Consider the following 13,195-nt stretch of genomic DNA (forward strand, 5'->3'; position numbering starts at 1 on the left):
CAGGGGCTTAATGCAAACTCCATTCCAAATGCAGCTGTCCATTGGGTCTTAAAAATACAGAAGACCCATCCCAATGCTTGATGCAGTGGTCTCTTTTGCTCTAGGTATGCTTAGAGGGGCTGGCACCATGCCTAGTTGCTACCCAGAACGGTGGCTCTGAGTAATAGAGAACAAAGCCCTTGGAGGGCATCTGCCATCACAGTACTTTGTTGGGGGTTGGTGCGAGTTCTTGCCCCAAGCTACATGCAAGAGATCACGGGATGTAGAGTTCCTGCAATCTTAGCAGCGAGAACTGGCAGGGTCATATACCTTGCACACATGGCTGACAGCCATTGTTGGCTGAGACATCCTTACGACCCACCCACCCTCCCTATTTTGCATTATGGTGCTGGCATCATATCCCTAGGCTTTGGCAGGTTGCCTTTGGGGGCTGGGAGAGGATTTTCCTATGTTGTTTGAGCATGGGCTTTCGCCTTTCTTGGGATTTTGGGTTTGGAAGTTACAGGAGTGTGTTTTTCTTTGACTTTTGTGTTTTAGTTCCTCCCTAACTGTCCTTCGTATGGCTAGCTATCTGGTATTATTGCTTGCTTTGGATTCCTACAGGTAGTGCACTGAGCCTTGGTGTACCAGGGTGTACAGATACTTACCTCTATCCCAAACATGCTGCTTTGTCACAACTGGCAGTTATTCCCTCTACTTGAATGTATATTTAATTACTCTGATTGATTTACGAGGCCATTATGATTTATTTATGATGATATTATGATTGATTTATGATGACATTTGATGGATTCATGACATTATGATTTATAATGACATTATGATTAATTTATGATGTTATTATGAAAGATTTATGAGGACATTTTGAGTGATTTATAATGGTATTATAACTGAATTTATGATCGAATATGGATGATTTATGGTGGCTTTGTGGTTGATTTATGACCTCTGTATTCCGCAATAAATTTGTGGCCATTTTATAACCCATATGACAGTGACTGCCCCTCTTTGTCATAGCACAAGTGGGATGGGGAAACACTCCAGCCATGGGGCCCTTGACATTCTGTAATTGTTTTGCTGTTGCTCCCCCACACACACACATAGTCTGCCATGTTCTGTTCACAGTCGGAAAGAGCTTTACCCCTGCTTTTCCCCAATTACTCACAGTTGTTTAGGGTTTTTTTTCCTGAAAGTAAGATAACTTGGGACTCTGCCTAACCATTATAAAACAATTACAAATTTGTCATGTTCCCTTGACCTTTGTAGCCCAACAGTTATAGAAAATTACCATTTGGTTTAATCGTTGCTGTATTTGTAAATAGAATTTAAATATAAAACTGATAACCAGAGCTCGTTTGTATTCTGTCATTCCTACAGGAGTTGGCTGAAGGACAGAAATCTCCTCAGAGACTAGCCTGCAAGCTTCTTTCAGGATATGTTCATTCCAGTTCCTGTAAGAGGGAAAATGTACTGATGATGCAGAACTAGGTTATTATTTTAGGACTTCTTACAGAAAAACTTAAATCTCTCTCTCATGCAATGACACTCAAAAACTGAGTATGCTAATGTGACTTGAAGTCAGAGTCAGAAATGTAAACAATACCATCGCTATATAAAATGTAACACATAACTATCAAATTGTTTAATTCTGTCAAAGCCGATGGTTCTATGAAAGCCAAACAAGAAGACATATTTCTCTGTGGGACTGCCCTGAAAAAACACTGAAACAGACATTTGGTTTTAAAGAAATTCATACTTTACCTCCCTATGAGCAACTGGCAAGATTTTTTTGCACAGACAGTGGTAGAAGCAATGCCTCCATAAAAAAAGCTGATGTCTGCAATAATATCTGAGTCTGGCTTAAAGAAGACCCTCATTCCAGCATTCACAATAGGCAGGGCATTTTCCCGGCGTTGGGCCTGCCGGAATGCTGAAACAAACTCACCCTGAAAGAAATGGAAGGTTTACAACTCATTAGCTTTCAACTACATTGGCAATTGCTTCCGGGTTTAAACAGTTCCAGTTAAGCACAACTGCAGCATGTCATCAAACTTGATGTTCATTTTTATAAGCACATTAACACTGAGAAAAAAAAGACCAGCACCATTCCTAAGGATACAGTCTGTTACAGACAGCCAAAATAAAGCTGCTTCGAGTCACAGTGGAGGTATGGTGTTTCAATGATGCATGCGTCCTAAGAGTCCAGAATCCACACCAAAGCCACGCTCCAGGCTGGAGTGTGGCTTTGGTGCGACTTCTGGACTCTTACGATGCATGCATCATTGAAACACCATACCTCCACTGTGACTTGAAGCAGCTTTATTTTGGCTGTCTGTAACAGGCCAGTATTTATAGTCAACTCATGAAGTACAGCTTTGCATGTTATAAGGAAGATACAACAATAAATTCACTGATTTTCTATCTAATGTGGGATATTAACGGAATAAATACAGTATATACGCAACTATAAATCGATCTCATGTATGAGTTGAGGCCAGGCTTGGGGACCAAAATGATGGATTTTGATATCACCCGTGGATAAGTCAAGTAAGACTTAGGGTCATGTAACAAAGGATCTAAAGAATGAATAAAGCAAAGGAAAACAGGACCAAATAACTAACAGAATTGCAGGAGGCATAACTGTTTTAGTTCACACTAAAGGATGAATGGATGAGAGAACAGAAGAAGATTAGTGTGTCCAGGACAGATTATATTCTTGTGTTTCTCCAGGGGATGGTTTCTATTTTTATGAGAATTAAGGTACAGTACTTACATTGACCTGTGGATGACTCAGATTTTTGGGTCAAATTTTTGACTAAAATTTCTTGACTTATACATGAGTATATACAGTACTCATAAGCCCCTGCTAACAAATAAACAAAGGCATCCAAGTTGAAGTGGAGTCATATAACACCAACTTATTGCCCAGAAACACAGAATTAGCTGCCATTCCTGGGGCCACACAACAGAGGAAGCAACAGTCTCACCCACTAGTTCCAACTCAGCAGCCTGCTGAATTACTGCCTGCTATGGAGAAGTGAAGAGCTTTGGTGAACAGAAAATCAGGACTGACTAAACCAGATGAGGATAACTTCTGAGTGCATTGAGGGACTGACACTGGGGGTCTGGGATTTGCATGTAGTTTGAAGATCACCATTTGCCCACCCTGGTCTAAACCAAATATGAAAGGGAGTCCTGTTCACATCTCACAATCAGGCATTAGAACAAAGTTTCATAGAGTCAAATATCAGATCCTCCAAAGAAGGCAGTAGAGCCAAGGCAAGGGAAGGTGTGGGGTCTGGGAGCACCTTGGGTGGAGAAGCATGGCTGCATGGAAGAGAGGAGGAGGAGTGGAAGGAATATTATATCTTGGGAAATTGTGGGTTTGGACTGGAAGCACTATAACTTGATTGCACTGTAAATCATGACAAAGCTTTCTAATCCTGGCAAGTACATATTGCTAGTTATCTGTTGCAAACTGCCTTGGGAGAACAACACATGAGTACTTCAAATAAATGAAAGGCAACACATGAATACTTCAAATAAGTGAATAAATGTTTATGTTTTGTTGTCCATTCTGGAATACTTAAATCAAATAACACAGAAACCAAGGCATAATCATCCCCACAAACCATTGTGTCCCTTACCGTTTTTGAATAAGGCATGTGAACAGACACTAAAATCTCATCTGCTGCAAGCAAAGCATTTTCATTCCCAGTCAAAAAATCTTCATTTAAAGGAATCTGCCGAGTTCCATCTGCAGGATAAATTACCCCAATAAAAGATGCAGCTTATTTCTTATCTGAGATGTTTGTTTATCTTTACATGTGGTTGTTATTGTATGTCTTCAAGTCATTTCTGACTTATGGTGACCCTAAAGCAAACCTATCACAGATTTTTCTTTGCAAGATGTGTTAAGAGGGGTTTTTGCTACTGACTTTTGCTGAGGGAGTATGACTTGTCCAAAGCCATCGGCAGAGTAAGTGTTCAAACCCTGGCCTGCATGGTCATAATCCAATGCCCAAACTATTACATCATGCTGTCTCTCTTATCTTTACATACAATGATAGGACAAGATAAAATAAACAATCTGCACATTCTTGGGTGAAAAAATGGGTGTCTTAATATTTCAGACACCAGGTCGAAGAAGAAGAAAATTGTGTGAGATTCTTTGCACAATTTTGTTGGAGTTAGCAATACAAAACTCTTTGAATTCTCACATAAGAGGGATAATATTGCTGCAATTATTTGTTCTTGTATGCAGAAAGAAAAGGATTGAAGATTTATATTCCTAGCTCTCTACTATGATATATCTGAGAGCAACTAATACTGTCTGATTGTTGCAGCTCAGTAAATGTCAGCTGTGTCAATACTCACATATTGATGCCAGATTGAGAACACAGCAGCCAGCAGCAAGAACAGGATTTAGATCTGACGATGTACGTCGGCTGATGATGTTGCCTCCTAAACACTAAAGATAGACAGTGGATTTTGCATTTCACTTATGTAATAAACATAACTAAGTATCTACCCAAGAAACTGATAAAAGTCATATTATGACCATGGACAAAATGGACTGTATTGTGAAATTTAGCATTAAAAGAAAATGCCAGATTATTGGAGCTTTTTAATTTTAAAAAATTCATTCACTTAGCACATTTTAATACCAGAAACATACAGCCATGTTCCTGATCTGTTGTCCACCCAGATGTTTTAACTGTTGCAAGAGGGCATGGAAAATCTCTGTTTTCTCCCTTGGAAGCACTGAGACAATGTTTGTCAAGATGTCTTTCATTAAGGACAAGCTGCAGGCTGCTCCTAGTGTTAAACCTGCGAGGGGAAAAAAGGTTTTTTAAACAGTAAAATTCATATCTTTTCTAATTCTAAAAATGCACATTCTGAGTATTTAATTTGATGATTCACTGGGATACCTATGGAAGTATTCAAAGTTAAACATCTTAAGGAAAAGAAACTGGCCAGCCTTGTTCAGGTATGTACTTTGTTGAGTTCAACATATGAGAAGGTGAGTGCCTAGACCTACCATCATCAGTTTCTTCATATGGGTAGCAATAAGTCTGAAGAGAATTCCTGTTTGAATGGATACATTCTAAAAGAGCAATAACCCTGATTGTCTATTCTTCTTGCTTATGTTGAGATACTCCATGCAGACAGGAACCTCTTCTTGCTTTACATGTAAGGAAAAGGATGCTAGAGATGTGATGCCAGGTATTTTTCCTTTCCATGTTTAAACAATATGCTTCAGGGCTACTTGAATAGGGTCACTAAAAGAGAGAATCCCCAGAACATGCAAAACAGGTGTGTATCAACTGCAGTCCACTGTCTGGAAGAGAGCAGGAGAAATGTTGCAGAGACGACGGAAGGGGAAATGCTCCTATTTTCTCTTGTACAATGGGCTCTTCAGATTTTTCTAATGAAGTGTGATTTCTCAGATATAGTTCCTTGAATTTTGCTGTTGGTGGTCACTTCTGTATCCACTCATTCCATTCTTTTGAGAGGGAGTTTGTAGTAATTTCATGCATCTGCACTATGGCTCCTCTATGGGTTTTGTTTTGGTTTTTTTAAAAAAAACTGGGGCATGGTTTGCTGAGGTAGCCTTATGGTTTGAAGGGCGAATTTTCCCCTGATCTTTTAAAAAAGTTTTTCTCTAGAGTTGTAATGGTATAGTGCAAAATGCCATTTCATTGATGCACAGTAGCTCTAAAAAGTATTTTAAAAAAAGAAAAAGGGGTTAAGGATACGTTTTGGTCTCAGCAGTAAATAGAATCCCATTCAAGACTGGGAATAGACTGTTGCAGCTGGTAGAAAATAGTCTGGGACAACGGGAACATTTAGATATTTTTTAAAAATGGAGAGATAAAGCAACAAATAGCACAATGCACCAAATGCATGTGCCCCTTCTGGAGAAGCCCACTGGTATGCTAGGGCTTGATTTAAGCCTGATCCCATTTTTGGTGCTGGGAATCCACCTCAAAACGCAAAATTGTAACACAGATGCTTCTCACAGTACTGAGTATCCTCAGTCATCTACCTGATTCTTTTCCCTGCCCTGTGATTGAATTAAATATAAGGGCTCTGAAGCAGAAGCCACAACAGCTTATCTTACGCCCCATGATTACTATGAACACAGCATTGTAAAGCGTGCACTACTTTACAGTGTACTTTTTGTGGACCCAAAAATAAAAGTTCAAAACTTACCAGTTTTTGAAAAAATTACTGTGTTCAGATCAAAAATCCTAGTAGGAGAGATGATAACTGGGTGAAAAGCTCCTTTAAACTTCAATTCAGTTCCTAATAACAATAGAGAAGACTTATTGATGTAACTGTGAGATGGACTTTAGGTCAAGAAATTCTAAATTCAAATTATGCAAGGGAAGCAGGGACACTGGCTCATTATGGGTCTTTCAAATGCTCAACCTGGAATGACAAAGAATAACAGACTGACAACAAAATACAAATATAATGTAAATACTCAAGCCACACATTCAGTATCCATAGACCATTCCCCAATCCCAACAATCAGGGATCCATGAATGATAATGCCTATATGTTGTCCATATAGACCAAATGAACCTACAATCTGCCCTCAGTACACCTCCTTGCATCATAACACATACAGTGATGCTATTTCATGAACTCCCAGCATGCAGAGAACAGTGGCTCCACAGGCATACTATCAGGCAGAGGTTTGACTGTCCTTATGGCACTCACAATCCCCATTTTTCAACACAAGGGATAATGGGGAGGACACAGCATCCACATAAAGCAATCTGAAATGCTGCTGGGTACCACAGACTGAAACAAATTTGGCTTTCTAGAAAATTATTCTGCTTGTATTTAAAGCTGTATGCAAATGTTGTTGCTTTATTAACATTGCTTTATTACCAACAATGGTATTTCCCACTACAAGAGGTGCTTCTGGGAATTTGGATTTCAGCTCTAGCAGTTCCTTCAGACTTGATGGAGAAATCCATGTTGTTCTTTCTCCACAGAAAATGAGAGATATTTTTTGTTGGTCAGTAGCCAGTAACTGTAAAGGAAAGGATATACATTTACTACTGAAAAGCATAAATCATAATTATATTGTACCACTTTCATCTCAACTGCAAGCATCCAGCTTTTTAGTCGACTTTGGGGCATATGTGAATGAATACTTAGTTATGACACAACATCTACCTTTGACAGCATAACCAAAACCATACTTTTGGCATACTGACAGCAGTGGCCTTTCATCTCTTGCAGAGACTTTGGCTACATCTACACTGCAGAATTAATGCAGTTTTCAGTGGTGTTGCTATGGGGGTGCAGGGGGTGCAGACTGCACCAGATGACACCCTAAGGGAGGGGTGATACCACTGCTTCTCAAACATCTGCCTTTGGCCAGAAACAGGCTGAGGCATTTGTCTGTTTCTGTTTAAAATGCTGTAGGAGATGGGGTGAGTGGGGTGAGTGGGGTACATTAGTACCAAAAACATTACTAAAGATTCTGTATGGTGTGGTATAGGAGGAGGTAATGGAAGGGTGTGTGTGACACCATGAGTTACCACACCGGGAGACATCAACCCTAGCGATGCCACTGGAAGTTTGACATTGCTTTAAATGCCATGGCTCAGTGCTGTGGATTTCTGGGGTTTGTAGTTTGATGTGATATTTAGCTTTCTCTCTCTGAAATCTCTGGTGCCACAACAAACTACAAGTCCCAGGATTGCATAGAATGGAGCTACTACAGTTAAATCAGTGTCCAGTTGTATTAATTCTGCAGTGTGGCAGCAGCCTAACCTAGTGGAATTAATTAATTGTCAGTATTTTCCTCCCTCATATAATTAAAGCTTTTCTTATGCATACTTTAATGCATGCATATTAGATCACAGTGGATGGTCCTTGAATCATATCCACTCCCCCTGCTACCAGCCATTTCTGGGTAAAGGGCTAATGCTTTCCCTCACTCCTAATTCCAGTTTGGTTAGCAGGGAGCACTTGAAACCTTTCAGCTCTATTTTAGACTGACCATAGCTGTGTTTTATACTGGATCCCGAAATAAACTGTGGTTAGTCTTAACTAGGGTTACTTGAAACAAGCTGACTTCAAGCCATAATTTATGCTTTAATGAATCAGTTAAGATTAACTGTAATTTATTTTTTGCTAAATATGGTTAATTGAAAAGTGAAGCAAAAATGTCCAGTTTTCTCCTTATAGCTATACTGGAATAGGAAAAGGGAGAATGCATGAATTCTGGCAAGTCTCATGCACATGACAATAAGCAATCATGTCTCAACTAGGCCCTCTATATGTTCAGTTCATATGGCTGAGGAAAATATTTGAATCTTGCTTCTTAAGGGGTAAATTTCACTTAATCACATGGCTTGCCCACATTTGCTATTTGCACTGTGGTGAAAAAACAGGCTTGAGGCAAACCAGGACCATTGGGGGATGGGGTGGGGGAAAGTCTTCTGGCCTTTAAACCAGGACCCCAGTATGTATCAGAGACTCTATGTGTGAAAGAAAAAAAATATCTTGCAGTCAAAGGCAAACTACAGTGGAGCCTCGGGTTACGAAAATAATTCGTTCCGCGGCCGCTTTCGTAACCCGAACTGCTTTCGCAAGCCGAATCCCCATAGCCGCTAATGGGGAAAAGCCGCGATTTGGTGTAAAATCGCGGCAAAAAGCACCAAAAGTTTTTTCGGGACCCGAAAAAACGTTCGTAACCCGGATCAATAATTTCCAATTGGATTTTTTCGGGTCCCGAAAAATTCGTAACCCGGGTATTTCGTATCCCGAGGTTCCACTGTATATGATTAATGCAATCTATTGCTTGACCTTTAAATACTCACTCCATACAGGGGACAAAATGTATTGCTTGTGGCAATATCCTCTGCCTCCCTAGGGAGGTCTTGTTGGTACTTTTGAGAATCCCTGATGTAGGATCAGTGTGCAGTGGAACTTCATATCTAAAACAGCCTAGTCTTAAGCAATTAAAGCACTGCACACCTACGTCCACTGACTTTAATGGCCCTGGAATGCCTAGCTCTGTGCTGAATCAATGCAGGACATATGGGCATAAAGGCAAGGTTCCATTTTTTGAAATCAACTCCCATCTTACTATGAGTTCAGGTGGAAAAAATTGTTTTTGCGTTGGGTCCTGTGCCTGGAATTCTTCCGCCGTTAATGGCTTTCTGCAAATCTTAAGAAACACAAAAGGGGCACATTATTATTAAGATGGCTAGTCATAGCACTGATCTCCTTGTTGTTCTGTAAGCATACAGCAACCTATTTTCTGGCTCTGTCAGCTTGAGACTTACTGTATAGAGTCTACCACAATATATGGCTAAAAGGATACATTTACACTGTAGAGATAATGCAGTTTGACACCACCTTAACTGTCATGGCTTCATACTGCAAAATCTTGGTATTTTAGTTTTGTGAGGCACCAGCACTCCTTGGGGCCCATTCACACTAAAAAAATAACCCATGTTATTTCATGGATTTGCCACGATTGAATCTTCCGTGGCATTTGATTTGCTACAATCGAATCTTTCCATGGCATTTTATCCCAGATGGACGAAAATGCCATGGAGAGATTCAATCCTGGCAGTCATGACAGAGGGGACAGATGAGGATGAGGAAAAGGAGGAAGAGTGCAAGAGGAGGAAGGCTGATGCCCTGATTGGAGCTGGCAGGGAGAGAGGCAGAGAAAGGAGGACCCAAACGGAGGTGACACCGAGGGAGGAAGAGAAAGGAAGACTCAATCGGAGGTGGCAGCGAGGGAGGAAGAGAAAAGAGGACCTGATCAAAGGTGGCAGGGAGGGAGGAAGAGAAGGAAGGATGCAATCGGGGAGAGGAAAAGAAGGACCCAAATGGAGATGGCAGGAAGGAAGAGGGGTTGCAAATGGGATCGATTTGTATGTTCCCATTGGCGACTCCCACAAAAAAAGTGGTTCTTTTAAAAAGAATCTCTGATTTCCCCATGTTAAAAAACCCTGGGTTAAGGGAGATTTGCACACACACACACACACACCCGAAATCAGGTCAGGAAAACCCGGTCCGAATCTGAACAACCCCCAGGAAAGCCCAACACAAGTGTGAACATCCCAATTTGCACCAATTTGGAAACCAGGTTATTTTTCAGTGTGAATGGGCCCTTGGAAGAGCAAGCTAAATACCTTGTAAAACCACAAATCCCAGGATTCCATAGGATGGAGCTATAGCACCTAAAGTGGTGTCAAACAGTATTATTTCTACAGTGCAGATGCCCCCTAAATCTAGACTTGTTCATTTGGGCTATGAGGAGATTTTTTTCCTACCAAAAATGGAAAATAAAAGATGACCTAACTAAAAGTACATGCAAGAAAACAGAAACAAAAACCTTCATGGAATGCTTCACAAACCTTCACAACATGATATGATGCTAAAAACATTCTTTCTCAGACATGCTTTGATATTCAGTAACACTGGAAAGGTTGTACTATCCCAGACGTTCAGATACAATCTAGTATAAAGTAGGGATGAGTGTGCTCTGGAAGGTCACAGTCCCCCCTTGCAGCTGCCATTTTGGTGGATTAGGAATTGTGTTTTGGCCATTGCTTTAAAGCAAATTAAAGCTGTTCCAGGGTGGGGGTGGCCTGAAACAGTTCTATCTATCTGTCTCTTGGTCCATCTATATTCACATATTAAAAGATTCAAAATCCTGATAAAATAATAAGAAATAAACAAGTTCAGTCTTTACAAATATAATAACGTACTTCATTTTGTTTGCAGAGGAAGGTTTCTTCTATATCCATGCAACAATTCCCTTTCTCTTTTAGTTTACAGCAGCTGAAGTCCTAAAGAAATAAGAATAATTTATTGTTAACATTGTTAACAAAATAAATCTGAATGGAATTCCGAAATTCAATATCTCTGCAGAGATTCCACTGAAAGTCTGAGGAACCAACTTCAGGTTTTGTATTGCCATGGTTTAACAATGCTGGTAACCTTTCTCATAGAAATGAAGGTGGCATGAAATGGGTGTTGTGGCAAGTATATTTCTTCCTCCATACTATTTCTGGTTTTGCAGATGCTTTGAAATTGTTTCCAAAATCTGACACCTTTTTGAACCAAAATTAGAGTGGCATAAATAATCTAGACTTGGATAATGGTATTTCTGTTATGCCAGAAACCCATTTTTCATCTTCAGCCATGATTTGTAGGCCCATCCCTTCCATTCTTGTAGAATGTTCCACATGCATAATTCCCATTCAGTTGCAGCTTCCTCTGCACACATATCTGAGAATGTCTCCACACTTTACAATTATAACAATCTGATACCATTTTAAATGTAATGGTTCCATCTTATTGAAACCTGGGACTTGTCAGAATCCATATACATAGTTCTGTAATGTTGGCATGATGTTATCATGATATTAGGGGATGAAGACATGAAGGTAAGGTACTATGGTGATTTAATGCTGTACAGTATGTTGGCTATTGAGGAGGGGATATCAATTGTGTTAAATCCAAGCCTGGGAAACAAATGGAAGGGGCAGATGTCCAGTGGAAAAATAGAGTTGTAGTTTTATAACCCCAATTGTCCTGCCATGGATATGAGCTGTGAAACCGGGCTGATCTTCTTCCTGAAGGGAGATGATGGAGGGAAACATGAAGAGCCATTTGATCTTGATTAAAGGGGGGAAACGATTGAGGTTGGAAAGGGGGGACTGGAGGACGGGAAAGTATTTGTGATGGTCCGAAGGGGAACTTTTTCAATTCTGACACTGAGCTGGGACAGGGAAATTTCTGTCTTGATACCCAGAATAAATCTCTAGTTTCTACTATATAGTGAGGCATTTTAATCTTTGTACGTCGCTTTGCTTATCTCGACAAAAAGCGGGATAGAAATAAAAGTTTTATTTGTTTTATTTATTACACTACCATGCTGTCTTGGTTATTGGGAACTGGACCCTCTGATCCTGATAGGACTTTTGGTTTGGTGAGGGATTCTAGAATTTTCTGCTACTGGAATGCCTTACGTCTGCAGTCCAAAAGGAGTGCTGTAAAGTGATTCTAGAAACAAAATTCAGGAGCCCCTTTTGGCATGTGGACCAATAAACCTAGTCATTTGGATACTGATGATTGCTAAAAATAATGGAGTTTTTACTGTGTATTACGTAGAATGCAAGCCTTTGTTACTCTGCAGGATTCTGTAATTTATGTTTTGCTACTATGATTCAGCCACAGAAAATGTAATAACAATTCTTCCCAAACACAGAATTTCCTAAAAGAGTTTAGGTTAGGACTGGAAGAAATTAAGCCAATTACATTATCAAGAGAATACTATGAAAACTTACTTTTGTTTTACAGAAAGTCTTGCATCCTTCAATTATTGGCCTGTAACCAGTACAACGGCAGAGATTGCCTGAAGGAAGGATGAACATGATCATATTAGCAATGTAACTTTTTATTTCAAAATGTATCTGCCACTTTCCCCAAGTGAACCCAAATAAGAGTGGGATGTGCCAGCAGGGGTGATGAAAAATTCTCTTGTCCCACTCAAAAGTATTCAAGTCATTCTTAGTAGAAATATTTAATTTCAATTAATTTGTGATACTGAAATTTCTTCAAAAATTAACATCTGCTGTTCAGAAAGTCTTATCTTCACTCTCAGTTTTAATAATCAATTTGCCAAGTGAAAACTATGGATATGTTTTCTTTCTGATCACAAGAAACAGGAAATAAAACTAAATGTGTTAGCAGTATGCAGGGATTAAAAGGGTTCTTTTTGATCACATTTCTCTGAGTTTCTCTGTACATGGAGATAAATATTTTCAAATATAGTAAAAGCCAGGTGTAAGTATTCTTTTCATGCATGGCGATTAACTAAGCATGAACATTGATCCTTCAATTCATTTAATAAGATTAAACAATTTCTTGTTTGCTTGCTTGCTTTCAGGAACATACCCACCAACGCCTCATATATCTGCTCTGAAGAAGGTTCAGAATAGTTTTGCAACAAAGTGTAGATGGACATAACCATTCCAGGAGTACAGAAACCACACTGGGAGCCATGGCATTTAGCAATCCTTTCCTTAAACAACAACAAACAGTGGAACAAACAAAAGTAGCCATTATGCACACAAAGAACTACCTTATACCAGAACCTTACGCTGGCCAGACTGACTGGGAGATTTTGAGATCTGTGGTC

General features: G+C 39.7%; 1 protein-coding gene across 5 annotated transcripts in view; it reads right to left on the reverse strand.

Moving 5' to 3' along the window:
* LOC149313614 (aldehyde oxidase-like) overlaps window positions 1-13,195 on the reverse strand; it is a 43,971-nt gene that overhangs the window by 28,225 nt on the left and 2,551 nt on the right. For 4 of the 5 annotated variants that reach the window (XM_089519459.1, XM_089519458.1, XM_089519457.1 and 1 more), the window contains exons 3-13: window positions 12,952-13,078; window positions 12,342-12,409; window positions 10,758-10,838; window positions 9,119-9,199; window positions 6,904-7,048; window positions 6,217-6,309; window positions 4,679-4,830; window positions 4,378-4,471; window positions 3,648-3,757; window positions 1,762-1,946; window positions 1,289-1,451 (exon numbers count right to left, since the gene is read on the reverse strand). In XM_089519459.1, coding sequence (XP_089375585.1) covers window positions 1,289-1,451; window positions 1,762-1,946; window positions 3,648-3,757; window positions 4,378-4,471; window positions 4,679-4,830; window positions 6,217-6,309; window positions 6,904-7,048; window positions 9,119-9,199; window positions 10,758-10,838; window positions 12,342-12,409; window positions 12,952-13,078 — 1,299 coding nt within the window. Of the gene's footprint in view, window positions 1-1,288; window positions 1,452-1,761; window positions 1,947-3,647; window positions 3,758-4,377; window positions 4,472-4,678; window positions 4,831-6,216; window positions 6,310-6,903; window positions 7,049-9,118; window positions 9,200-10,757; window positions 10,839-12,341; window positions 12,410-12,951; window positions 13,079-13,195 lie in introns of those variants that run through there. The other variant, XM_089519460.1, reaches the window with a different exon arrangement.

Source organism: Sceloporus occidentalis, unplaced genomic scaffold (genome assembly GCF_023333645.1).
Source record: "Sceloporus occidentalis isolate IW3139 unplaced genomic scaffold, rSceOcc1.0.p SCAF_4, whole genome shotgun sequence".
Classification (NCBI taxonomy): Eukaryota; Metazoa; Chordata; class Lepidosauria; order Squamata; family Phrynosomatidae; genus Sceloporus; species Sceloporus occidentalis.